Genomic DNA, 26,525 nt, shown 5'->3' on the forward strand with positions numbered 1-26,525 from the left:
GCGTGTCCGAAGTTCTAGGATGTTAGAGCTGGTGGACCTTGAGTGTGAGCTAGTCCTGGCCCCTCATTTTATGGAGGAAGATTTGGTGCCTGGGAGAGGAGTGCTTGGCTCAGAGGTGCCCTTGACTCAGTCCCAGATGTCCAGGCTAGCATTGATGTGTTTTTCAGTTCTTAAACTTTCTCTTTTTTAAATCAGACATTTTTTTCAAAGCAATTTTAGGTTCCCAGCAAAATTGAGAAGCTACAGAGAGTTCCCATATGCGCCCCCACCCCCAAAGTGCCTACCCCATTAGCAACATGCCCCACCGGAGTGATACATGAGCTACAATCGATGATCTGCACCGACACAGCGTAACCACCTCAAGTCCATGGTCTACATTAGGGTTCACTCTTGGTGTTGGACATTCTGTGGGTTTGGACATGTGTATGATGACGTGTACCCACCATTATAATTTCATGCCAGAGGATTTTCACTGCCCTGGAAACCCTCTGGGCTCCAGCTGTTTATCTCTCTCCCCGCAGACCCTCCTGGCAATGACCGATCTCGTTACTGTGTCCGTAGTGTTGCCTCTTCCGGAATGGGTCCCGTTGGAATCATATACTGTGTGGCCTTTTCACGTGGGCTTCTTGCACTCAGTCAGGTGCATTTCAGGTTCCGCCAAGCCTGTCGTTTCATGGTCTGACAGCGCATTTCTTTTTAGTGCTGAATACTATTCCAGTGTGTGGACGGATGGACCAGTTTATCCACTCACCTCCTGAAGGACATCTTGACGGCTTCAAGTTTTCTCAGTTATGAGTAAAGCTGCTTCAGCGTCCATGTGCAGGATTTGTGTGGACAAGTTTTCAGCGCCTTTGGGTAAATGCCAACACTGAGGTTGTCCCCCAAACATCCATCCCTCTCCTCTTGGTGACCCACCACCCCCGGGGGCCTCAGCTCCGGGGAGGGGGCTCAAGTCTGAGATCATTGCTGACACCTCCCCTACCCCAGTACAGGCTCAGTGGGCTCCTGACACCAGGCCCAAAGGAGTGCAGCACCCTACAATGGGGGCTTCCAGGACCTTAGGGAATGCCCCACACACACTGTGGACAGGGAAGCGGATCTGCCACCTTGAGCTCTTGGCCGCCAGGAGCCAGTTGGCAACCCCAGAAGGAGCTAGGCTTGCAATGAAGCCAATCTGACTGAAAACTCCACTCTTGGCCTGTTTTCACATGGCCACTTCCTGTGTGTCTCTGCCACAGGGCTCCCTGTCCTTTGTCTCTTAGGACACCAGACATTGGATCTAGGGACCACCCTAAAACCAGGATGACCCCAAATCCAGATCCTTAATTCCATCCACAAAGACCTTTTTTCCAAATAAGTTCACATTCACAGGGTCTGGGAGTTAGGATTTGGATATCTTTTGGGGGGCCGCATTCAGCCCAGCCCACATCCTATCCCCCCACTATTCTGGAAGTCAGGGATGTTCTCCATCTCAGAGTTTGACAACCTTTCAGGAAACAATCGCTGTGTGGATGACACAGAGGTCCCTGTTGACCCTTGCATGGCCCTCTTGGTGAGGCCAGGTGGTCTTTTGAGAAATGGCCCTTCTTTGTAACAAGGCCTGCAGCCACATCCTCCAAGACAGCCAAAAATACGGGTAGAAAGCTCTGCTACACATCTCTGCGTGACGCCAACCTCACCCCTCTCCTGGTCAGGGCCTGACCCAGAGACCTGTCCCCTCTGCCCCTGAGCACAGGAAGCTCAGCAGCCAATGGCTGGAGAGCAGCAGCCTCTAATGCTGTCCTTGGTTCTGACCACCTGGCTCTGCTATGGGTCGGGCTTGCCGATGGTCCTGGATCCTGAGGACAATGTGAAACTTGGGCCATGGCCATAGAGTCGCCCCAGGCTGTGGGTACTAGTCAGAACGACACAGAATAGGGTGAGATCCCAGTGTCTCCTCCCCAGGATCTGGGCATCTGGGCAGCTCAGGCTGGGAAAAGGGAGGTCAAGGCCAGCTGTCACCAGCTCCCTGCAGGGACTGTTCAAACAGAAAGGGCCAAAGCCACACAGTGACATGTTCTGCTCTCATTCTGTTAAAGAAAACCCTTTCATTTGCTAACCAGGCTAACTGGTATTCTTGTTTGCAAAAATTCTAATAGGGTGAAACTGTCCCACGTGCATAGGGAGGAAGGCAGAGTAGCTTGGAAACCAGGATAGGAATCTCCGTTTCCCTGGCAACCAAGCCTAGCGTGGGAGAGCACTGGTCTCTGCTCTCTAGAGAGCAGGCCCAAAGCTGCATTCCCCAGGGACTGGCCCCAACTCCTTGGACATTACTCTTTGGACACTGGGCATCTGCCCCCTGCCCCCAATATACCCAAGCCAGGCCCCACCCACCTGTCTTATCTTTTGCTGCATAACAAATTACCCCAGAACTTAAGGGCTTAAAACAACATCATTTATGGTCTCTCAACATCTTGGCCAAAGGAAAAAGAGCTTTGGGAATGGCTTCAAGGTTAGTGGTCAGTGATGTGTGCAGAAATGGGAACAGAAAGGGTTGAGGCAAGGGACAGACATCATTCACTGACTTGTCAAAAGATCCCTGTGGCATATATATATGTAGAGAGAGAGAAAGAGAGAGGGAGGCTTATTTTAAGGAATTAATGAATTAGTTCATGCGATTATGGAGGCTGGCAAGTCCAAAAGCTGTAGGGTGGGCCAGCAGACAGAAGTCAGAAAAAGCCAATGTTTCAGTTCCAGTTCAAAGGCCATCTGCTGGCAGAATTCCCTCTTGCTCAAGGAAAGTCTTTTGTTCTATTCAGTCCTTCAACTGATTGGATGAGGCTCACCAGCACTATGGAGGGCAATCTGCTTCACTCACAGCCACTGATGTGTTAATCCCAGTTATTTTCCTCCAAACACTTTAAAGATATCATTACACTGTCTTTTGGTCTTTATTGTTGCTGTTGAAATTGTGCTGTCAGTGTAGCCACTATTTTTTTTTTAGAGTTGATCTCCCTTTATTTTGGCTGTTTTAAATATCATCTTTTGTCTTTGGTGGTTTGCAATTTCACTATGTTGTACCTAAGTGTGGGTTTTCTTTTTGTTTATTCTATTTAGTATGCTTAGTATGTTTATTCTATTTAGTCATGCTTCTCTGTAAATACTTATTTTTCACCAATTCTGAAATATTTGGGGGCAAAATCTCTTCAAATATTGACTCTTTCCTTTTGGGACTTCAACCAGGCTTATATGAGCTCTTGACACACCATCTTTTGTGTGTCTTAACTTCTCTTTCCTGTTTTTCATCTCCTTATCCCTGTGTTACATTTTTGATAATGTCTTCAGATTTCTATTCCAGTTCACAGATTCCCTCTTCGGTTGTGTCTAATTTGCTGCCTAACACATTTGCTGAGGTTTTTTTTTTTTTACAACCACTTTATTGAAATATAATTCACATACTGGAAAATTCACCTTTTTAAAGTATACAACTCAGTGGTTCTTAGTATATTCACAGACTTGTGCAATCGTCTTCACTATCTATTTTTGGAACATTTCCACTACCTGAAAAGACATCCCTTGATCATTAGCAGAAACTACCCATTCTTTCCTCCTCGCAGCTCCAGGCAACCACTAATATACTTTCTGTCTCTTGGATTTTTCTAATCTGGACATTTCGTACAAAGGAAACCACACAGTATATGCTTCTTTATTATTTTTATTTTCACTTAGCATAATTTTTTCAAGATTCCTGCTGACCTTTTAATTTCGATGAAAGATTTTCCATTCCTAGAGGTTCTTTTTTCCCCCCAGCTAAGCATGGTCAGTTTTAATAGTGTTCCTTTCTTTAATATATCTTAAACCTATGAAACAGTTTGATTTTATATTCTATATATGATACCATCGATTTAGAAAGTTTGTGGGAATTGAAACCTGTCACTCACCACGGTTTCTGCTGTGTCTCACTTTGGAGGCTATTTCACTTGGACGTTTGCTGATTTTTGACTTCCAGCTCATATTTGAGTTCTGCTGAATCTGTGGACACCCCGGTTCCCAAGTCAGGGTTCCTTGTCCATCTCTTCCTTTGCCTTCACTCCTGCTGAGCAGCAGGAGAGCAGTGAAGTGTACAGGCTCTGGAGCCAAGTGCTTAGGTTTCAACGTGGCTGTACCTCTTGGTCACTGTCACACACACTGTGTGACCATGGCAGGGAGCTCAATCTCTGGGTGCTGTGGTTTCCTCATCTGTAAAATGGGAATGATGACAATACCTGATGGTAGGGTTGTTGTGAGACCGTGATGAGATAACATACACAGGGGTCAGAGCACATGCACGAGCTCAGTGAACGCTGTGATTGGGACACAGCCGTGAGCAGCATCCGTGTAATGTAAGCTTGGGGCTGCCGCAGATACCCTCTTCTCATCTTCTTGTAGGGGGTCCCAGAGCTGCCCTAGGCCAATAGTGGGCGCTCCATCAATATTTGCGGGACAAATGAGGACAGGACGAAAGGAAGGACCCTCACACTTGCCCCAGAGACGGATTCCAGGCACAAGGGACGCAGGTGCAAAGGCGGAGCACGCCCACAGCTTTGTGAGCAGGGAAGGCGAGAGACAAAGCTGAGAACCCAGCCGGAGCGGGGCCAGATGGCCTTGATACCCAGCCCTGGCTCTGGGACTTGCCCTCAGGTGTGAGTGTTGTTGGAGACGGAAGTCCCCGGGGCTGCGGCGGCTGGCGGGGATCGTCATGGATGTTCAAGGGAGAACAGCCTCGAGCACTCACAATCGGAACCTCGGATGGGGTTGAGGAGGGGAGGGGCCCCAGGGCCGCGAGTCTGTGAACAGGCACGGGTACCTCCCCTCGTTAACTCCCTCCCTCTGCCTCTCTGCATCTTTGTGCGTTTTGCTTCAATTCGCAGTAAACGTTCTTCCGAGAAATATCAAGGGGACCTCAGCCAAGCAGAGGGGGAAGGGATCCTGCCCACGCCTGGGTAGGGGGAGGTGGCAGCGGTGGAGGGAGTGGGAACCGGAGAGGGCGGGCGCGAGCGGTCAAGCGGGCGCCTGCTGGCGAGGGGCACAGGACGGTCCGGAACAGCGACCTGGCTCGGACCTCAGGGCCGCGGGTGCTCCCCGCACGACTCCCACCGCCCCCGCCCCCGCCCCCGCCCCCGCGAACCCCCGCCCCAGTTCCGCCCCGCCCCTCGCGCGGGGTCCGCGTCTGCGGCTGCGTTCCCCGAAAGACGAAGCTGCGCCCGGGTTCCGGTCCGCAGGGAGACCGAAGGGCACCGATCCCCGCGCCTCCCGGAGCCTCGGAGTGCCGACACCCCAGGGATGTGAGTGTGCCCCCGACTCGTGACCTGCGCTCCACGCTCTGATCAGCGGTGAGCGCAGAGACGCGCGCAGGGCAGGCGATGGGAGGGGGCTCATCGCGGGGTTCCAGGCCCCCCAGCCCAGGGGTGGGGGTGGGGACGTGGCGCTCACCCCTCCCCCCATCGGCAGGTACAGTTCGCTCGCACCTTGCCCTGCCCTTTTCTCTCCGGACGCACCTACGGCTCCCCAGGGAAGAGAGGACGCACCCCCGATCTCGCCCCCCCCCATCCCACAGGTGCTGGGCGCGGGGTGGGCACATCTCGGGTTGTACCTATTCTCGCTGGAGGAGATGCTGTGATGATGGACACTCTGGGGGATGGGCTGGGGGTGGGGCTTTGCAATCTCCCAGACGACCCCGCTGTGTATTCCTGCGAGGAGGTTGCATTTGGAGGCTAGAAAAAGAGAGGGTCCTTCGGGCTCGGCCGAGGGCTGGGTCTGCTGACCGAGGCTTCTCCTTGCCAGGCCTGCGCCCCAGAGGACCCCCGCCCGCAGCCCCTGCGTCTTCCCAAGGCCCGTCTGGAGCATGCTGCCTGCAGCCATGAAGGGCCTTGGCTTGGTGCTGCTGGCCGCTCTGCTGTGCTCTGCGCCCGGTGAGTCTGGGGGCAGCCCGCCCTGGGGTGGGCCAAGTCTCCTGGAGGATGGGGCCGTGGGGCCGTCATCCTCTGATGGCGCCCATCAAACCCACACCCCCTCCCCAGCCCCTGGGACTCCAGCTCCTGTCTCCCTCCCTTGCACTGCTCCAGCTCCAGCCACGCGGGTCCCTGCGGGCTTCGGAGCACTGTTCCTCCGGGGCCTTGCACCCGGACTGGTCCTGCACGCTTGTCCCTCGCTCAGTGCAGAGGTTCTGTGCTCCATCACTCTCAGAGCCCCACCTGTCTGCCCATCAAGTCCTGTTTGGTCCTTTGAAGCTTAGAACCAACTGGACTCTGGGATGGGGAGGGTGAGTGCATGAGGGGGTCGGAGTGTGCGGGAGGGCACCATAGGTGTGAGGTACTTGTGGCTGTGTGTGGAGGGGGCAGGGAGGGGGCACAAGAATTTCCAGAGTCCCAGTGGTAGAACCCTCTCTGCAGACTCCTGGGAAGGGACACAGGTTCTCCCAAGGCCTGCCCTCCAGGTTCCAGTCTGGCCTGGTCACTGCTGGCCAGAGGGTGCCCACCCCCCACAGCAGCACGGTTGTCTGAGAAGTGCCTGCAGCAGGCAGGTGGGGAGGATGTGGGGTTGGCCGGCCTGGCCTTCAGTTCCGCTGCTCATCCTCCACCTCGGGCCTCAACCAGCTCATGGCCTATGGTGCCAGGACTGCACACTGACCACCAACTCCAGCCATTGCACCCCGAAGCAGTGCCAGCCATCGGACACGGTGTGTGCCAGCGTCCGGATCACGGATCCTAGCAGCAGTAAGTCAGGACGTGGCCCGGGGTGGGGAGAGGTTGGGGGTCCTCTGAGCCCCTCTGGCCTGCTGTGTGACAGCGCACAGGTGCCTGTCCTGCCCTGGCCCCTCCATGGCCCTTTCCACGTTGTTGGGTAGCATGGGTGGGTTGAGAGCCTCAGCTTTGCTGTTCTGGGTCCCAAGCTGGGTCCTGGGCACGAGGCAGAGGGCCCAGCTGGGGCTCCAATCCCAGGCTCCCCTTCTTCCTCAGGCAGGAAGGACCATTCCGTGAACAGGATGTGTGCCTCGTCCTGCGACTTTGTTAAGCGGCATTTTTTCTCAGATTATCTGATGGGCTTCATTAACTCTGGGATCTTAAAAGTAGATGTGGACTGCTGCGAGAAAGATTTGTGCAACGGTGTGTCTGGGGCCAGGGGCAGCCCCTGGGCCCTGGTCGGAGGGCTCCTGCTCAGCCTGGGGCCCACCCTCCTCCGGGCTGGGCCCTGAGTTCCCCTCCCTCCTGCAGGGCTTCTGAGCTTGTCCCCTGGAACCTCTGGCTGCCCCCTCCTCAGCCTGGCCTGGCTGAGGCTGGAGGCAGCCTTGGCCTGGCTCCACCATCTGTGGCCCTCACCCCTCCCCGTCTCTCCACCAGCTCCGAGTCCTAGCCAGCAGGACATCTCCAGAACACCAGGTGTCGGGTGGGCAGAAGGACGGGGGTGAGGGCGGGGGGGGACCCGGGACCTCCAGGTCTCTGAGGGAAGTCAGACTGAGCCAGGCCCAGCCCAACAGCCTAGCTATGAGGGCATCACCTACAGAGAAATAAAGTCACTTCTGAGTCTGGAGACCTAGGTCCAAACCTACGTGTGGGGGGCAGAGGCTTCCTGGCAGAAAGCAGGGAATGAGGCACTGAGTAAGAGCAGGTAGGCTGTGGGGGCTGTGAGGACTGGGCTGCCTGGGGGACCTTGGGCCCCATGAGGTTTGGGAGCAATAGGATGGGGGAAGGTTAGAGTTGAGATGAACCAGATCACAGGGTCGCCCGAGGGGGAGCCCTTCCAACGGCGCCTGCACTGCAGACACCAGATGCACAGGCTCGCACTGGCCACACAGATACAGCGGTGTCCCCCCGCTGCCTGCAGAGTGGGACACTTGTGTCCACACCCACGCTCACATGTCCACATGCTTACTCCCACAGATGTGCACACACAGTACATTAAACCATGGACACCCCCCTAGCACGTGGATCCGTGTGCCTCAGCGCAGACACACCCACACATGCCCATGTCACACACACGTACACAGACACACAGGCCCATGTGTGTGGGACTCCTGTCCCTGCTCTGTCTCGGCCCCACAGATGATGAGACCCAAGGGCAGCTCCCCTGAGGCCTGCTGGGGCTGGGTTGGGCTACCCCCGCCGCCCTCATGGGCTCGCCTTCTGCCTCTTAACCAGACAACCCCCGCCCTCACCCTGAGCTGGGCAGCACTGTGGGCAGGGTGCTGAAGGCCAGCCCCCAATCTGGCTAAGGAAGCCCACCCCTGTGTGGGAGGGCTCGGATGGACTGGGGCACTTGGGTGGGAGGAGGCAGGTCTGAGGGTGCTGCTTCTGGCCCTTCCCGCTCCAGCCATGGCTCTGGTTTCATCCTTGCACCCACATCCCGGCCAGCTTCCTGCACCCACTGGACATGTGATACTTGGCGGCCACGCCAGCCTTCCTCTGGGGTCAGGTCTTTGGCTAGTTCTTCCTCATCCCTGTGTGGCTGACCCAGGCCATGGTCACTTCTAGGTCCTGGGTTCCTTGGAAAGTACAGTGGTTCCACTAAGAGCTGGCCTTGACCTCCATTCCAGGCTCCTCTGATGAGCCATGGATAGGAATCTGGGGTCCAGGGTGAGTGAACCAGAGAGTTGAGTGGGGTCACTGGAGACTGGTGTCAACTTCCTGCTGGTGGAAATGGCCGAGGGACGTGTCCGAGGGTCGTCTCCGCTGTTTTAGTTTGCTCTGATGCTCTGCAATGTACCCCATCCTGCCCCTGCCCGAACCTCAGTAAAGTGTGCTACCCACATTTGTGTCTGGTGTGCTTTGGGGAGTGCAGGGACTGGGTGCTGCTGGGGGTGATCTGGAAAACAGCAGCTCGCTCCGTGTAATGAGAAAGTTCAGGGTTCGAGGAGGCCGGAAGCTGGAGGGCAGTGGGGAGCAGTGGAGCCCAGAGGTCGTGGCGGGTGAGGTCTTGGCCCCCGCACCCACCGCGAGTCTTTGTGCACTGAATTTATTATTTGTGGGATGCATTTAAGACGGAAAAGGGAGGGGAATTCTCCTAGCTCTTTTAAGAATGATTCACAACTAGAAGTCAATGCGGGCTTCCAGGGAGGGTAGCACGGCACAGACAGTCTGGACACGACACCTCAGTGCCCACTTCCAAGCTGCTGGGCCTCATTCCGTGGCCCCACCTCTCACAGCATTTCGGTGTAGTCCCCACCCTGACAAGGTGTTGGAGGGTTGACCTCCACAGCCCAGGTCAGGAGCTCAGCCCAGTGGGCACACGGATATGCCGACACACCAGCCATTTGATTCTTTCTCTGAACAGTTATCCAAGGGCATCTTTTCAGGTCAGCACGACTAGATGTACCTTTTGTTTTCAGTGTCTGCTGAGTATTCCCCTGAACGAACAAACTGAGATTTATTTAACCACCCTTACCTGTGGTCCAGGGTCTGCTCTTAGCAACACTGATGCGACCATCCTCGTCCTCACATCCTCGGGGACTCGTGATTATTCTTGCGGGTCAGTTTTGAGAAGTGGACAGCTGAACCACGAAGGATAGCTGCCTAGATACAAAACCGACACATAGAAAGGCTGTGTCACACTGGTCCTGCCCGTTCCTTCCGCCCTCACTTACAGTGGATGTTATCCAACTCTAGGAATGTTTGTCAGTCTGTCTGGTAGATAAAAACTAGAATCTTACCGGATTGTCATTTCCAGTGAGGCTGAACCGGTTAGGACTTTGTCAGCCATCGTGTTTCTCCTGTAACTGACCACACCCTCAGCCCATCCTTCCATTGTGGTGTTTGTCTTACTGATTTGTAGAGCATTTTGTGTATTAGGGACACAGTTTTCCCATGGTGTATGTTTTGCAAATATTTCCTTGGGTCTGTGTTGGTGTCTTCACTGTACATACATGCATGTTCTCAAGTTCTGTGGGTGAACCTCATTTTTTTTTATGGTTTCTGGGCGTCTGACCTTAGGAGAACCCGCTCTGCCCTTACCTTATGAAAGTCATCTCTATTCTAATATTGTTACAAACTTGGCAACCACATTCAGATAGCCAGTCCGCCTGGAGTTTATGATGTGGCAGGAGGCAGGGACATCTTCTAAAGAAATAGCTAATTTTCCTCAATGCCACTTATTATATAAGACGTTCTCCCATTGACCCCATGAGAATAGAATGCATTCCCACAAGTGTCTGCATGCTTCTGTCCTGCTACCTAGCGGGATCCCAGTGGGCACTTTGGCACACGGTCCGTGTCGTGATGTTTTGATTCTGGCAGATTCACAGGAAGGGTCATATGTGGAAGAAGGGCAGAGCCTAGAACTCAGGCCTCTGGCCCCTTCTGTCCCAGCCTGGCAGAACGCTAGCCAGGCGGGTGGATGAGGAATGGTGAGGAGTGTGGGCATCTGGGAGGACGAACTCCTCCCTCAGTTCCCTCCCTGGGGCTGGTACCTGACCCCTCCCCTGTTCTGTCCGAGAACTCCTCCTGTGAGCGGCATGAATCTAACTAAGTATTGATTGGGGTCATGGGCTCAGGTCCAGACCCTCAGAAGGGCCAGCTGGCCACTGAGTGAAGGTGGGGAAGGGGCACTGGAAGGGTCGGTGGGGCCCGTCTAGGGCAGTGGGATTTGGAGATGCTGGGAAGGGGTGGGGGGACCCACAGGATTCGTGTTTTGTGGGCAGCTGGGTTGAAGAGAGTGAGGGCTGATGGAATGGCTGGAGGTGCCCAGGACGGCCCCATGCTGGCCTGGGAGAGGACCACCCACGTGAGGGGCACAGGTGAGGACCAGGTTGGGACAGGTGGAACCAATGACCAGCTCAGGGCTGTCGGGCTGAGCTGAGGGACCCACGGGACATCCTGGAGGACGGGGAGATAGAGGACAGGGGCTGAGAGCAGGGCCATTGGCACCAGGAGGAGGTCTGGGGGTGGGGCATCATCATATCACCTGCCTGTGGGCTTGGCCAGTGGCTCTCCTGGCTGAAGTTTCAGAGTTCCCAAGTACAGCCAAGCCTCCTACCCTCCCCACCCCCACCCTGTGCCCAAGTTCCTGTGATTTCCCATGGCTTTTTCCCTCAGCCCAAGTCATGAAGGACCAGTTGGTGAGAAGAGGGCTTCACAAAACAAGGGTGACTAAGCAAGGAGGGCGGGTGCCTGGGGAGGGGCCGGGATGGCCGGCTGGCACCCCCAAGGTCAACACTTCCTATCAAGCCCACTCTGCCAGCTGCCTGCCTCCCCAGATCACCCGGTTCTGAAGGGAAATCCGGGGACCCCGCTCCATCCATCCTGAGCACTGAGTCCCCCTCCCCTAAAGGGGAGCTGAGGAACATGCTTGTCCCAGCTGGGCAATGAGACAAACAGACTCCAAGATGGACAAAAAGACAATCATTCATCTTCCTGAGACAACCCACTTTGGGGGTTTGATCCAGGGCAAGCCTTGAAGGGAAGAGCTGGTTTACCTGAGGGAACGTGGCTGGGAAGCCAACTTAAGATTAGCAAATCAAAATCAGTGGTTCTTGGGGAGTGTCCCCAGCGCTCCCTGCAGGAATCACCATGGTTACCACGCCTTCAAATCCCGAGTTTTCTCAGAGAGCCCTCCGCTCAAGCCAAGCATTCTATTTCCAGCAGCAGTTGCAATGAATGAGCCACGGTGTCACACAGGAGTGTGGAAGGACGCTCACAACATGGAGCAGAGGAAAGTCCCAGCACATTACACGCAGATGCTACTCTACATAAAGCACTTTGTGCCGTTCTATGGAACTGTGATAGAAAAAGTACAGCTTTCGAGGCAGGAAAGCTATATTGCCCGTCACCTCTCTGTCATCTGCCTACTGTCTTCTGTCTATCTATTATCTATCATGTATCTATCAACTGTCATCTACTCTCTATTCTCTCTCTCCCCCCCCCCTCGCTCCCTCCCTCCCCAGGGAGGAGGAGAACAGAGTTTTGAGGTGTGTGTGTGGGGGGAAGGAGCACTGAGGGAGGAGCAGGGGCCATGGCTTTGAGGACAAGTCGCCCTGTGATGGACTCAGGGCATCCATGTCTGCGCTCCAGCTTTTTGTGGGAGTTTCGGGGGCTGCTGTAACAAATCACCACAAACGGGGCAGCTTGAAACAACAAAACTTATTCTCCCACAGTCCTGGAGGCCAGAACTTAAAATCAAGGCATGGGCAGGGCCGAGTTCCCGCTGAGGACTCTCAGGGAAGACCCTTCCTCATCTCTCCCAGCATTTGGGGGCTCCCGGTGTTCCCTGGCTGTGGCTGCGTCACTCCAATCTCAGCTCTGTCTTCACGTGGCCTCCTCCCTGAGTCTCTGTGGGTCCTTTTTTGTCTCACTCTCTAATCCAGGATCCACTCTAATCCAGAATGGTTTTACCTCAATCCTTACCTGAATGGCACCTGCAGAGACCCTATTTCCAAATAAGGTCCCATGCTGTTTTTATATTTCGTCATCCACACCAAAAATCCTGGGACACAGGAAGAAATAGACATTTTCAGAATGTAGAAATCTCCTAATTCCTCATTTATTTTATCCCATGTCACACACACTTGTCTCAGAACAGCAGCACTACAGCCGTCACCCACTATCTAATTACTGAGCACCCAGAATTCGGTTTTGCATTCCTTTTACATTTTTTGTGGCTGTGTTGCATCTACATTGTCTGAGCATGTAGTCATTACATATTATATTGGCTCCCCTCTGACACTCGATCCGCATTCTACATGTGTTTGTTTAAGCATCCACACCAGTCTTCACCACAAAACCTCTGTTATTGACCTTATTGTCTATAGCTGTTTCTCTGGTAGAGCCCTCAGGAACAGCTCATGGGAACAAAATGCCCTGAGTTCATCAAGGTTGAAAACAGCTTGTCCATTTTGCTGGTTAGAAACCTTGAACCACACTTTCTCCCCTTTATTCTCAGTATGTTTTGTGCTGTCCTAGTAACAAGCTGTGGCCCCTGGTGTGCTGTGTGCCTTGGGGACCAGCAGGGTACTGTCCTTCTGATTCCCTGATTCTCTCTCCAAATCTCCTCCCTACCCTGGCCGGTCCCCCACCATTCCAGAATCTCTCCGCTGATTGGAGAAAACCCTGCCTGCAACTTCACTTACACTGAGCCTCACGAGGTCACTCACACCTTTGATCTGCTGGCAATTCCTATAAGCAGCAAGTTAAAGAACTGGGGCAGCAAACAAGTGAGAAAGAGGCCAGATTTGGAGTCCCCAAAACATCCTCTAGGAGCACATGGGAAGAAAGATAGATGGGGACAGAGAGAACTCTGAAGTGAGGGTGTGGGAAGCCCCTCTGGGCTGGCCAGGTGCTGTGTGTGTGTGTGTGTGTGTGTGTGTGTGTGTGTGTGTGTGTGTGTGTGTTGGCTGTTGTAAAGAATGCTGCCAGGATCATGGGGATGCAGAGATCTCCTTCACATAGTACTTTTGTTTCCTTTGGACAAACACCCAGATGAAATTGCTGGGTCATATGGCAGCTCTAGTTTTAAATTTGTGAGGACCCTCCGTACTGTTTTCCATGGTGTCTGCACCAACTTACAATCCCACCAGCTGTGCACATGGTTCCCTCTTCTCCACATCCTTACCAACACGTCTCGTCTTCTTGACGATGGCGATTCTGACAGGTGTGAGGTAACGTTTCATTGTGGTTCTGATTCACATTTTCCTGATGACTAGTGAGTTGAGCAGGTTCTTACCCATCTGTTGGACACGCATTTGAATATCTTTTATTCAGATCTTTTGCCCATTTTTAAATGGATTATATTTTTCCGCTATTGAATTGTATGAGTTCTTTATATATTTTGGACATTAACCTTTATCAGATGTGTGATTTGTAAATATGTGTTGACTGGTTGATGAAAACATGTCCACAGCTTTGCAGGAATTTAACCCTGCATTTTCTCTACAGGCAATGGCTCAGTATTCCATAACTCAGTGTGTATGACGTCGTAGAACAGACCTACCATGAAAAATGAGAGTTGGCGGTAGTTGCAGCCAAGGACAAGGACAGCCCTTTGAGACACCTGCTTCAATCATCTGGGCTGGAGAACTGCTGGAGAATTTGGGATTTGTTTTCGGGGCCTCCATCGCCTGGCCCTTGGTTTGGACATCAAGCAGCTAAATGTCAGTTTCTTCCTCGGCCAGGAGGGAGACATGTCATCAGCTGTCTCGGGTTTAGTGACAGTTGCCCAAAGACGATTAAAACTCCCAGTGAGAAGTGGAATATTTAGTGGGAGGAGTCCCAGCTGTCAGCAAGGCTGCTTCCTGTTTGTGTGCTGTTCCCTTCCAGCCGGCTTCCGGCCAGCTCTGTTCTCCAGACCCACTCCGGTTTGTCCTCAGCCTCCGCGATTGTCTGAGGCTTTTTTTTACGTGCTAGTGGAAGCATTGGTGTGTGTGATTTTTCAAAGGCCACGTGCACTACTTTCCCTGTCCAACCAGCTGTCAAATACAATACATCCACCCAGGATTTCACATCAGCCTCCCCAAATATCGTCAGCATCGGCCCACATTTTTTCATTGAATTCTATCAATAAGCTTCTAACCCCGTCTCCACACCATACAGCTGCGGCAGAGATTAAGACGTGTGCCCTGTGCTACTTAAAACCGCAGCATCATTTCCTGCTCCTTCACAACAGAAATGACCTTTACACATGTTCCCATGTTCCAGGAACTGGGGCGGTGGGAGAGGTTGTTCAGTCAAGTGCTGCATTCCTTCGGGTTTGTGGACAACCGTTTCCCAGGAGGCGTAGCACGGGTATTCCCAGATTCAGACTGCCAGGTGTTCGTGATGTAGCACTGGACACCGACGCCCACCTTCCCTTGGGGACGAGGGACGGCGTACTCAGCCCAGCCAGCTGAACAAAAGCAAAGGCCAGTGTCCCTTTATACTGCAGTTCTCGGGTTATTAGAGAACCACAACAGAAGCCACACGGACCAATGATGTCCTTCCGTGACGCAGAGTCCCTGTAATGCCCAATAAATTGCCCCTCACCACACTCCCAGCCTGGCCTCGGACCTCAGAGAAATCAGGTGCCATAGTGATTGGAATATGCAGGAGCTCTTCCTGGGTAATGAGAGAGGCGCCCTCTCCCGGTGCTGGTGACAGTGGCATCTTTTGATTAGCCTTTAGCTTTATCCGCCTCTCGCTAATTTCCCGCGAGGCTGGTCTCCTGGACGAGAACTCCCTCTAGTGTCCCTACTCGGGATAGCAAGCCCTTATCATCATCATGAGCTTCTAAGAACGTTATTTCCTCCTGCCTCGGCCCCAAAGCCAGACCCTAAGATCCCCCTGGAACTTCCTATCCAGGCCAGCGCACAAGCTTGTTCAGTTTTGGAGGGGGTATGCTTCCATTAATGTGTCCCTGAGCACGGGCTCTGCTGGGGGTACTCCGCCCTGACCTGCACTCCACCTGGCTGTGACAGACACTCCTGTAACCTCCGGGGTGTACATGCAGGCTGCTAAGTCACACATTCATTCTTTGCATCCCGTCCACATCCACACCTGGTGTGTATTTTTTGGAGCAAGTCCAGCCCTACCCCTCGGGGGAGCAGCCACCTGCCCCACCTTCTGCAGGCAGCTGCCTTAGCAGATTCGTGGCTGCACAGAGGGCAGAGGTTGTGCGGGTCAGCATTTCACTGGCATTATTTCTCACTGGTTGTCTGACAAACAACCAGGTAGCAAATACAGGCACATGTAAATGGAAAGCTCCAGCTGGCTGCCAGTGACAGAGGCCGAGGGGTGCGTCTCACTTATGCTCCCAGGTTGCCCAGGTGACGCCCCGAGGCAGAGCTCTCACATCAGCGGGAACCCACTCCCCACCTGGGAGGTGCTGGGTGAAACACCAAGAGTATTATTTTCTTGCTCTGAGGACTCTCGTGGAATCTGGGCTCTTTCCTTGGGGGATCGTGGCCCCTGGGTGCCCCTCCTGTTTACATGATCTCCCCACTTCCACTCACTCCTATTTTGATCACTACTTTTCCTCCGGTTCAGCCATGCCACCCTGGAGCAGGCACCCACAGCCTTGCTGACAACAGCTCTTCAGTCCCACTAGTGTCACAGCATTTGCCAGTAAAGGATCACAGGATAACGCTCTTGCTTGGTGATGGGGCCATATTCACAGCTGTCTGTCCATTTTGCGACATGGGCCAAGTGATGACCCAGACTGAAGTTCATTTAGGAGCATATGTTGCCAACTGGACACTGGGTCCTGGGACCACCAGCTCAGGCGAAATGAAAAACATGTTTGAGAGATGGAAAAGATATAAAGTGTAATTGCATCCTCACTCCCTCCTCCAATCCCAGAAACCTGGCCAGGGGGCTCCCCGTCTGCCATCTCCCCATACTCACCCAAAGACACACCATTTAAATGACTTGGCCAACTGCTCCCATTTCTTCACACTTGTTTTGAATAACTGATGTCCCATTTGCCCATTGTAACTTTCCATGCAACTGCTGCAGAGGGTGACAGAAAGGTGGCATGCCCACATGCCAGTGTGTCCCCTGGGCCACTTCAGTACGCTGGATGCCATAAGAGTGTGTACCCACATCAGAAGAAACATGCCCAGGTAGGCTGCCTGGACAGAGAAGTGTGTCTTCAAGGTCGCCTCTGCCACAGACAAACAAGGCCCAGAACAGGGCGCCCGGTCCAGTTATTATCCCCAGTCCCAAGTCCCCTCCTCCTATCCTTCATGTCACCTCTCTTTGGTGAGCATGACTCTCTTCCTCACCAAGAAAAGGAAACCCCCTGAATTACAGCATCTGCCACAGCCTATCAATGGCATTCAGTAGGTGTGTCCCTGTGCATCACAAAGCCAGTGATGGTCACCTGCACTTGTGACTTTCCTAGTGCCTTGGAAGGAATGTCAACTGCAGGTTGGTGAGAGGATGAGGTGGTTACTTCTCCCCATAACAGCCCCCCCTTCACCCACTGCAGGAAGTTAGTTATTAAACCATCTGGAAGTGTTTGCTCACACAAGTGTGTAGCCATTTGGGGACAGCCTGGGAACTGGTGTCCATATGACTACTTCCGAATAATCACTTCAATTCAGCAGTGTCTAGAATTAGTGGTGTGCCCGCCCCCTCACATTGTTCGTTTCAGAATTCCTGCAGATGATGAGTCATCAGACTTCTGCTGTTACTTCTCCCAGTGTCCCAGCTCTTTCACAGAATACCTGTGGGATTCCAAGGTTACCTAGCATGGCCTTCAACCGGCAGCATAGGTTTTCGGATAATCAATGCTCTTGATTGAGTTACTTTTCAAGTGAGTGTAACATCTGTTTAATTGTTCACAGGAGAAAGACTTTCCATTGACTAGAAAAACCAGCCTGACTTCTTTCTCATGATCTCAGCTTCTTATAAAGGTTTAGCTTGTCCCTGGGCCTAGTTAACAGCAGCCACAGAAGAACTCTTTTTCTTACTGCCCCTCTGTCCATCGGCCAGTTCCAAGTGATCCAGTTCTGTTTCCTCCATAATCCATTGTTAGACTTGTCCACAGTAGCTGCCTCTAGACTTTCACTGTTTTATTTCAGGACAGGCATCCTGGCACCTAGTCGTCAGGTTTTTCCATTCCTTTTTCTTGCCTTAATCATCATAACAAAGACAATCCTCATAGCACCAATCTAAGAGAGCACAAGGAGATGGACTGTCCAATTCAAAGACCCCCCCTTTATAATAACTTTAAAGAATATCTATTAGCATCAAATATATGATGATGGAAAGAGAACTGATTCTGGGTGGTGAACACAATGCGATATATAGATGATGTATTACAGAATTGTACACCTGAAATCTATGTAACTTTACTAAGAATTGTCACCCCTATAAACATTAATTAAAAAGAAAAAAGAGTATCTATTAGCTAGGAAAAAATAGGATAAAGATTTGCACAATACCTCTTGCCTTAAAAACCTTTGTGTAGCCGCCTTATTTTCTTTTGGTTGGTGTTTACATGGTTTACTTTTCCATATGATTTTACTCTCATTCTTTCTGTATTCTTATATTTTTATTGTAAGAAGCTTATAGCTGTCTTTTAAAGCCAATCTGAAAATCTCATTCCTTTACTTCCAGTACTTAACCCATTTACATTTAATGAAATTATTGATATAGTTAGGATAGTATCTACCATCTTATTATTTGTATTTTTTATAGCTTATCTGTTTCATTTTTCTTTTCTCTCCTTTTTTTCAGATTAATCAAATATTTGTATTATTCCACTTTTCCTTCTACTAACTTAGTCCATATAGCCTTTAAATATTGTTAATAGTTGCCCTATAAATTATAACATGAAATTTGACTCATTGGAGGAAAATATAAACAATCATCCCCCCCATATTTCTGATACTTCTAGAATCTTAGAACCTTTGAGTTGTATTTACTGGGTTTTACATCTGATAGTGGCTGAATTGCTCCCACTGGATCCACCCTCCCTTAGATAACTATAAATCCCAGAAAATGTTAACAGCACCACTATTTGAGGGCACTGGCGAGTGACCAATAGCAGGTAGATACTGAAGGGTAGTCAACACTTGGGACAAGTGTTTCCTCTTGTTATGAATTTTTATTGTTTCCTATTGCTATGAATTTCAGCCTGAGGACAGCTTCCAGTCTGTGCCATATGGGGAGGCTAAAAATCAGGTAGAAAGCGCACAGTCTTACTGACTTGAAGAACCAGGGGGCAGAGTTCAGGACCACTATACCAGCTGGAAAATGAGGGAACAAATCCAAGAAAGATAGAGCAGAGAGGGGGAACCCAAAATTCCATGTATAAAACCTCAAGTCTCTGGCTCACCTCTGAACAAGGCATGTGCAGAGCAGACTCCAAGTAGCCCACCTAAAGTTAATAGATCTGAACTGAAGTTTTAGTTGCCATCCACTGCAGAAGAAACAGAATTGCAGGCCTAGTTCAGCCAAGTTAATAGCCTGATTAAAAAATATATTAATACCCTTCAGAAAAACATAAGATATTCAGTTTCTATAATATCATTTTCAATGTCCAGGAAGCAATCTAAAATTGACACAGGAAGAAACAGGAAAATATGAGCCACACTCTAAAGAAAAGATAAAAACTGGAGATCAATGCTGAGATAATCCAGATTTTGTAATTACCACATAAAGACATTAGTAGCCATCATAACTATGTTTGAGGACGTAAAGAAAAATATGCTTGTGATAAATGAACAGATAGGAAATCTCAACAGAGACATAGAAGCTATAAGATAAATCAAATGAAAATTCTAGAACCAAAAAAGGACAATATTTGAACTCAAATTTTACCAGCTTGGCTTAACAGAACATTGGAAGTGATAGAAGAGTTAGTAAGTTACAGATAAAACGAATAGAAGTTAACCAATATGAAGAATACACAGGAAAAGATAGAAAAAATTGTACAGAGCCTCAGGGAACTATGGACCAATATTTAAAGATCTAACATTAATGCAATAGGACTTCTTGAAGAATAAGAGGACAGAGAGAATTGTGTGGATAAACAATGGCCAAAAATTTTCCATATTTGACGACAGGCATAAAATTACAGATTTAAGAAGCTCATCAAATCCCAAGTGGTATAAATATGAAGAAAACTACATTTAGGCACAACAGAATCAAATTGTTGACAACCGAAGATAAGAAAATTTTGAAATCAGCCAGAGAAAACACACATTACTATGCAGTAGAACAACAACACAAATATCAGCTGATTTCCCATCAGAAAAGCGTGGAGACTGGAAGACAGTAGAATAATATCTTTAAAGTGCCAAAAGAAAAAAAAAAGATCTGCCCAGAATTCTATAGCCAGTGAAAATATTCTTCAAGGATGTAAAAGAAATACTTTTTTTCCACAATAAAACTATTAGAATTCATTGCCATCATACATGCACTACAAGAAATGAAAAGTTTAAACTATGAGTCTCTCAGCAGAATTTTTCTTTCTTCTTCTTTTGTATAAATTCAGAAGGATGTAAATTTTGCTTAACCTGCCACCCTTCACTGCATTCCAAACATTCCAAGTAGTATTTTCCTCATTCATCTGTTCTAGGTATTTAAAAAATACTTAAGATGCTCTCTTTTTAAAGATGGAGTTAACTTAAAATGTGTTGTTTGATTTATACATGTGATAAAATTGTATTTATCTCTTTTGTTATTTTTTTATTGGTTTCTAACTTAATTGTATTTAAGTCAGCAAATATGGTCCTGAGATATGAGATAAAGAGGACTTGTGAGAAATGATAAAATCTGGACACTTTGAACAAAATCAAAGACCAGAAGATCTTGTTCATGTTTCAGTTAACATCTCAGAGCCAGGGGCATGGTTGTTTAATTACTTTCATACAGAGAGAGCCTGAGGGAGCCCATTGGATCATTCACTCTACGGAACTCTGACCAGTCAGTGCTGAGGGAAAAAGCCATGGGAAATCACAGGAACTTGAGCACAGGGTGGGGGTGGGGAGGGTAGGAGGCTTGGCTGTACTTGGGAACTCTGAAACTTCAGCCAGGAGAGCCACTGGCCAAGCCCACAGGCAGGTGATATGATGCTGCCCCACCCCCAGACCTCCGCCTGGTGCCAATGGTCCTCCTCTCAGCCCCTGTCCTCTATCTCCCCATCCTCCAGGATGTCCCGTGGGTGCCTCAGCTCAGCCCAACAGCCCTGAGCTGGTCATTGGCTCCACCTGTCCCAACCTGGTCCTCACCTGTGCCCCTCACGTGGGTGGTCCTCTCCCAGGCCAGCATGGGGCCGTCCTGGGCACCTCCAGCCATTCCATCAGCCCTCACTCTCTCCAACCCAGCTGCCTACAAAACATGAGTCCTGTGGGTGCCCCCATCCCCTCCCAGCGTCTCCAAATCCCACTGCCCTAGATGGGCCCCACCGACCTCTCCAGTGCCCCAGACCCCTACCCGCCAGTGCCCCTTCCCCACCTTCACACAGTGGCCAGCTGGCCCTTCTGAGGACCTGGACCTGAGCCTAAGCCTGAGCCTGACACTCCTGTTTTCCCAGATCTGACCACTCCCGTCATGAATGGCACATGACCACAGAGGTCTGCTGAGAGCTGGACCAGAGGGCTGTGGTCTGGGCACGGCAGGTGGAAATGATGGAAGGAACTGGAGGGGTGTGGTTGAACAGTGAGTTTATTGTCTCTGGAAGGAGTGAAGGTCATGGTCCCAAGGCACAGGTGGCACCCACGAAATGAATCTACTTAGGCCCCCATGGACAGAGGTGGCAGGGATGGAGCAGGGGCTGGCCAAGGCCACAGAGCAAGTCAGAGCCAGAGTCAGGGCTGGAGCCACCCTGTGGCCTTGCCCAGGCTCTTTCTGCCGCTTGCTGGGTCCATGACAGTCCGTTCAGGGCAAGGAACCTTAAACGGGAGCTGTGACCCCAAACTGGGAAAGGTTCATTCTCCTCCAAGTGGAACCAGGACTCAACTCTCTGAGCCATGTGAGCAAAGGGCCCCTGCCAGGGACAGGAGGGGTGGCCAGGTCCAGGGTGGAGGCATGGCACCTTTCCTACCACCTCAGGGGCGGAATGTCCCACTCAGTGTCTCCAAAGAGAGGGAAGCAGGACAGAGGCTGAGGGCGGGAGGACAGGGTGGGCCTGCAGGGCCGAAGGAATGTACTCACAGCAGGGTCCAGAGGAGGCCTATGGCCAGTGGGAGCAGGAGCTGTCGTCGCTGGGCCCAGGGACCCTCCCATGTGGCAGGCGCCCTGTTGCAGAGACTTGGGACACAGCACTGCCTGATGATTCTGTTGAACGCCTCGGATCCCGACGACCACTCATACTTCATGTTGGTGTTGGGGCACCTGGGGGCGCAACGTTTGCTGAGCAACATCTTCACCTTTGATTCTGCAGAGAGGAGGAAGGAGGAAGCATGGTCCTGTCCACGTGGCCAGAACTAACTCAGAATCACAGAATGGCTGGCCCCATCAAGTGCTACCCGACACCTCCTCCTGACCCTTTCACAGGCCACACTGCAGAGCATCAGCAGCATGGCTGCCCAAGGTCACCTTCAGGTCACAGCAAAGAGGGGTCCAGAACCTGCTGGGGGCTCTTGCCTGAAGCCACACGTGGCCCTGGCCACCCTGGGTCATTTAAGGATGTGGCAGAAACTGTGAAGGAATCATCAGGGAGGAGCAAACACTGGAAACTACCCAAACTGTAGGAGAAAAGACCATCTTGGGTGGAATCCACCATTATTACGCTGTATTATGTTGTGTTATGTTGTAGTGTCTATTGTATTTGCTGTGTTGCATGATATTTGTTATGTTGAATCCTATGTATGTTGTCATATGATAATTGTATTATATGATCTCATTTCAGGCTACATAGAATGCTTCTCAGGGGATCGTTTGTTGGGCTCACCTGAAGGAAGGGAGAAGGCAGGATGCCTCCTCAGGAAGCTCCCAGAGCCTGACCTTGAGCAGCTGCCCTCCTCCCCAGAGCTCAGGGTGGAGAGCTCCAGGCAGAGGTGGGGGTGGCAAGCAAGGGGCCTGAAGAGAGCCCTCACCCGCTCTGGACTCCCAGCCCCCAGCACGGAGGCACCATGACATGACCTCCAGCCACTGACTTCCAGGCCAGGAGGCTGTAACATGAAACTCTGGTGGGGCCACGGACAAAGGATACAGTGCTAAAAGAAAAACAAAATCATGGGAGAAGTGCAAGTATTCAGTCAAGTCGTGCTCCCACCATCTGCAAATTCTTTCTCTCTTGGTAAGGAAACGGGCCATCGCAGGGAGGAGGTGCACACGGAAAGGCAGTGGCTGTGGAGACCCTGGGCAGTGAGGCCGGAGGAGGGGCCAGGCCTCCTTCCATGTACAAGTGCACCTTGAATTTAGCCCTTCAGAGATGGAGGTCGGAGGAGTCACATCGTGTGCAGGGCGCTGGCCGCAAGAGTGGCACAGCCCTCCCTGCCTGTACCTACAACCTCAAATGTGCCTGCGTTTTTCACAGGCACTTCCACTACGGACTTACCTCCAGAAAGCCCAGTAATAGCACAATATGCATCTGCTTGCGTCATTACAGGAAAAGCCGGAAACAAGCAGGCAACGGGAGACCTGAGGTTCATTATGGGGAACTGATTAAATGAAGGACGCCCCAGCCAAGTCCCCAGGATTTGAGGCCAGAGAGGCGGCAGCTCTCTTGGCTTTGGCAGGTCCCCAGGGACCTGGAACCACGCAGCCAGAACCAGCAAACCATGATCACGGTTTCTGGAGCGAACAGATGGTTCTCCACCTCGGCTCTCTTTGGCCATTCTACGCTTTTATATACGAATGTTTCTAGGTTTGCTAGTGACATTTCAGTGGGCTCGGGAACGTGTTCACGTCTGACTTTATAATATCCTGTGAGGCTTGTTTTGAAAGTGGCAGTGTTATAAGGTAAGCCTGGCAGTCGGCCGGCGGGGGTGCAGACAGGGGCGACAGGTGCTGGCTGCAGGGTCCCTCCCGCCTGGCTGGCCCTGCTCCCACGGCCAGGCCTGGCGCAGGGTCCTGCTCTCCCTGTAACTTCCGTTACACCAGAGCCTGTGCTGCTGACAGTTCCTGGGAGAGTGACATTTAAGAACTGATGCTTGAAAAGGAGGAGGAAAAGAGGGGCCCAAATTCAGAATCTATGGACACTCCCCCTTGAGTCTAGTGGGAGGAGGGAGCGAAGTGCGGACCAACGAGTCTCAGGGCGCCCCCGCTGCCCCACAGCCCCCCAGCCCTTCAAAGAGCCCAAGGATCCAGCGCGAGTCCGGGAGAGGCTACGGCGGGTCCTTCCCCGCACCCCCACGGACTCACTTGAATACACGAACAACGCATTCGAGACGCAGACCCGGTCCGTGGGCGAGCACTCGGCGGGCTTGCACATCGCCTCCTTGGTGACTTTGAAGCACTGGTAGCAGCTCAGGTTCACACCTGTGGGGCAGCCCGGGAGCCCGATGGAGCAGGACTGACTCTGGCCCCAGCGTCCGGTGCGCTCGCAAGGCGCACATAACAGACCACGCGCAAAGAGCCCCGGAGATGCCCCTCGACACCAGCCCGGAGCCCCTGTGCCCGCCACGGCCGCTGGCCCGCCCAGCCCGCCCCTTACTTGGCTGTGTTGTGCCGCCAGCAAACTCCGCAGACACCAGCAGAGCCCACAGGACTAGAACCAGCGCCTCCATGACTCCCTAGGGCTCAGCCTGAGGGAGAGGGGTGGAGTAGAGGAAGAGGCTTCATCTGGAACGCCCCTAACTCGCCCAGCCGCATCTCCCCTCCCTGTGGTCCGCCCCCCCCCCCCGCCCCCGGGAGGGAGGGGGCCTGTTAGCCCCTCCTCAGCAGCTCCTGCTTTGGGGAGCGTCTCCTGGGGTCCCTGAGGATGGCAACCCCAACCTCCAGCCGCCTCCTGCTGGAGGAGAAGGTGAGGCAGGGTCTGCATCTCCCCTACGGGCCACCCCCGGGGCCAGCCTCAGCCCCAGCGCGGGCTCTGATGCATCCTCTCCCTGTGACAGCCCCACCTGGCACAGGGCCCTGGTTCTCACCGTGGGAACATGGGAGAAGACTGGGTTCCTGCCTCAGGGGCCCCTGGATGGCTGAGACAGCGGTTACATGTGGCCCGAAAGGTCTGGTGCTGGAGAAAGATGAAGAGCTTCAAGCGGGAGGGGTAAGAGGAGGGAGCAATGGAGCTGAGATCAGGTGACACGTGGACAATCAGGGATGCAACTATGGGCAGCCCAGTGGGGGAACCGTCACGAGCCCTACACGGAGCAGGAACCCAGGAAAACAGGATGTTCAAGGTGGGGAGGGGAGGGAAAGGGCACGGGGAGGAGGTGATGCATCACAGGCGCCGGTACTTGAATCGCCTCGTGCTTTCTGCGTGCTTGCGGTGACTTTCCTGAGCGGGGCAGTCAGGGAGGCCCAAGGGAAGGGAAGAGGGCTCAGAGCTTCAGTGAGCACCTATAACCTGCTCCAAAAACACCGCTCACACCTGCTGTTTCTACGGGTGCAGCTCAGTCCCACCTCCGCAGGGCACAGGGGCTGTGCTGCCTCCAGGACCGGGCAGACGGGCAGCAGGGCCTCCCCCTGTGTCACACAGGCACACAGTTCCTCTCCTGCATGCCCGGCTGCTGCTTGGGACATGCACATCGCCAGTGAGGCCCTCAGCTCCGGCCAGGCCGTCCTCCCACAGCCGAGTCTCTAGGTCCACTGACTGTCCCTGTGATGGGCCCACCTGGTCTATCGTGGTGTGCAGGTGTGCTTGTCCCTGTGGCATTTCTTGTCCAAAATCTCCCCCTGCCTGGCATCAGGCCCGCACCCTCTCCCCGCCCACCTCACCTTTGCAGTCCCTGCAAATTCCTCCCTTCGTTCTGCCGTTTATTCCTCTCAGTTCTCGCTGGCCGGCCGGGTACCCAGGAGCCTGTCTTCAAGGGAACGGATGTCAAAAAGATTCAATGACACTTGTTAATGCAGTGAGACTTATTCAAAGAGGGCTATTGCCATAGGTGCAGGGCCCACTGCCGATGTTATTTTGCAGTGGGAGGGAGACTGGGCTAGGATCCGAGTACAGCCAAGGAGCAGTGGGGTCAGTGGATGTCACTACGAGGAGACATCAGAGGCCTGGGTTCTAGCTAAACCGACCTCCCAGGATTCTTGCTGAAGGCAGGCCAGGTGATCTCACCTCACTTGGGGACTGAAAGGTGGGATGAGGAACACCATTAGATCGATATCTACCTAGCCTGGGGGATTCGTGCTAAAACTCGATTTTACAAGGAAGGGTACAGATGGGCCCAGGAGAAGCTTTAGGAGTCTGGCTAGAGTTTTGTTAATCAAAGAATCTTTGTCACCAGATGACAAGGAGTTGACAAAACAGCTTGGAATCCCCACACTGAGGGCTGGGGCTGTGGTCTGGGTGGAGCCTTCTCCCCTCTGGAGGTGCTGTCACACCCCCACGACCTCACTTGGGGACCTGGCCAGCTCTAAGGGACCTGCCCAGATCCAGGTGTGGGCAGGAAATGCTGATCTCTCCTCTGACCCCCTTCCCAGGACCCTGGTCCCCCAAGCTGTTCCCCTAAGGGGCAGATCCCCAGGCCCATGTGCCCTCAGCAGGGTATCAGTCCCATGGCCGCACAGCTTTTCCCTTTCTTTCTCTTTCTTTCTTTCTTTCTTTCTTTCTTTCTTTCTTTCTTTCTTTCTTTCTTTCTTTCTTTCTTCTTTCCTTCCTTCCTACCTTCCTTCCTTCTTTCCTTCCTTTCTTTTTTTTTCTTTTTATTTGCAACAAAAAGGGTTTAAAACAGACATTTTAAAGCAAGATGTAGCTATGGCCCAGCCTTCCCTACCCCCAACAAGGCCCTGTTTTCTCCTTTTGTTCTGGAAATCGTTTCGCTCCGTTTGCTGCCGATACCCCCAGCCTCTCTTCCTACGTGCCCCATTTCCGTTGCTGCCTTTTATGCCAGTGGCTCCAGCAAGTCCGCTTACACATGATTTCCAAGCCTCTGTCTTGGTCCTATCCTATTTTTGTGCCATCAAAGTTTCCTTTGGCACCTCAGCAGTCATTTTCTTCATCCTAGAATCCCACATTCTCGTTCTTTTATTTTATTTTGCACTATTGGG

General features: G+C 52.2%; 2 protein-coding genes across 10 annotated transcripts; one reads left to right on the forward strand and one right to left on the reverse strand.

Annotated features, from left to right (window-relative positions):
* Nucleotides 1-3,101: 3,101 nt before the first annotated feature.
* LY6L (lymphocyte antigen 6 family member L) lies at nucleotides 3,102-26,065 on the reverse strand. 4 transcript variants are annotated; one of them, XR_016021457.1, is made up of 6 exons: nucleotides 24,458-26,061; nucleotides 24,028-24,118; nucleotides 23,736-23,852; nucleotides 21,582-21,804; nucleotides 9,400-9,527; nucleotides 3,102-4,218 (listed from the first exon to the last, which is right to left on the reverse strand). XR_016021457.1 is itself a non-coding variant. In XM_088798917.1 (5 exons), exons 2-5 carry the CDS (start codon nucleotides 24,098-24,100, stop codon nucleotides 20,735-20,737), a joined length of 435 nt encoding a protein of 144 aa, XP_088655043.1. In that variant the 5' UTR covers nucleotides 24,101-24,118; nucleotides 24,458-26,060; the 3' UTR covers nucleotides 19,051-20,734. The 4 variants fall into 4 exon arrangements, 2 of the variants coding, with proteins under 2 accessions (XP_088655043.1, XP_088655044.1); XR_016021458.1 differs by lacking the exon at nucleotides 24,028-24,118 and having other exon boundaries at nucleotides 24,458-26,065; XM_088798917.1 differs by lacking the exons at nucleotides 3,102-4,218; nucleotides 9,400-9,527 and adding an exon at nucleotides 19,051-20,756 and having other exon boundaries at nucleotides 24,458-26,060.
* On the forward strand, nucleotides 4,876-8,766 carry LY6H (lymphocyte antigen 6 family member H). 6 transcript variants are annotated; one of them, XM_019712282.3, is made up of 6 exons: nucleotides 4,898-4,961; nucleotides 5,241-5,303; nucleotides 5,470-5,575; nucleotides 5,803-5,930; nucleotides 6,615-6,734; nucleotides 6,978-8,766. In XM_019712282.3, the coding sequence occupies exons 4-6, from the start codon at nucleotides 5,864-5,866 to the stop codon at nucleotides 7,211-7,213; spliced, it is 423 nt and encodes a 140-aa protein (XP_019567841.3). In that variant the 5' UTR covers nucleotides 4,898-4,961; nucleotides 5,241-5,303; nucleotides 5,470-5,575; nucleotides 5,803-5,863; the 3' UTR covers nucleotides 7,214-8,766. The 6 variants fall into 6 exon arrangements, with proteins under 6 accessions (XP_019567844.1, XP_019567842.2, XP_019567841.3 ...); XM_019712285.3 differs by lacking the exon at nucleotides 5,470-5,575 and having other exon boundaries at nucleotides 4,876-4,961; nucleotides 5,241-5,351; XM_019712283.3 differs by lacking the exon at nucleotides 5,470-5,575 and having other exon boundaries at nucleotides 4,896-4,961.
* Nucleotides 26,066-26,525: the final 460 nt, after the last annotated feature.

Source organism: Rhinolophus sinicus, chromosome 6 (genome assembly GCF_057876585.1).
Source record: "Rhinolophus sinicus isolate RSI-liver-muscle chromosome 6, RSI-T2T, whole genome shotgun sequence".
NCBI classification, from domain to species: domain Eukaryota; kingdom Metazoa; phylum Chordata; class Mammalia; order Chiroptera; family Rhinolophidae; genus Rhinolophus; species Rhinolophus sinicus.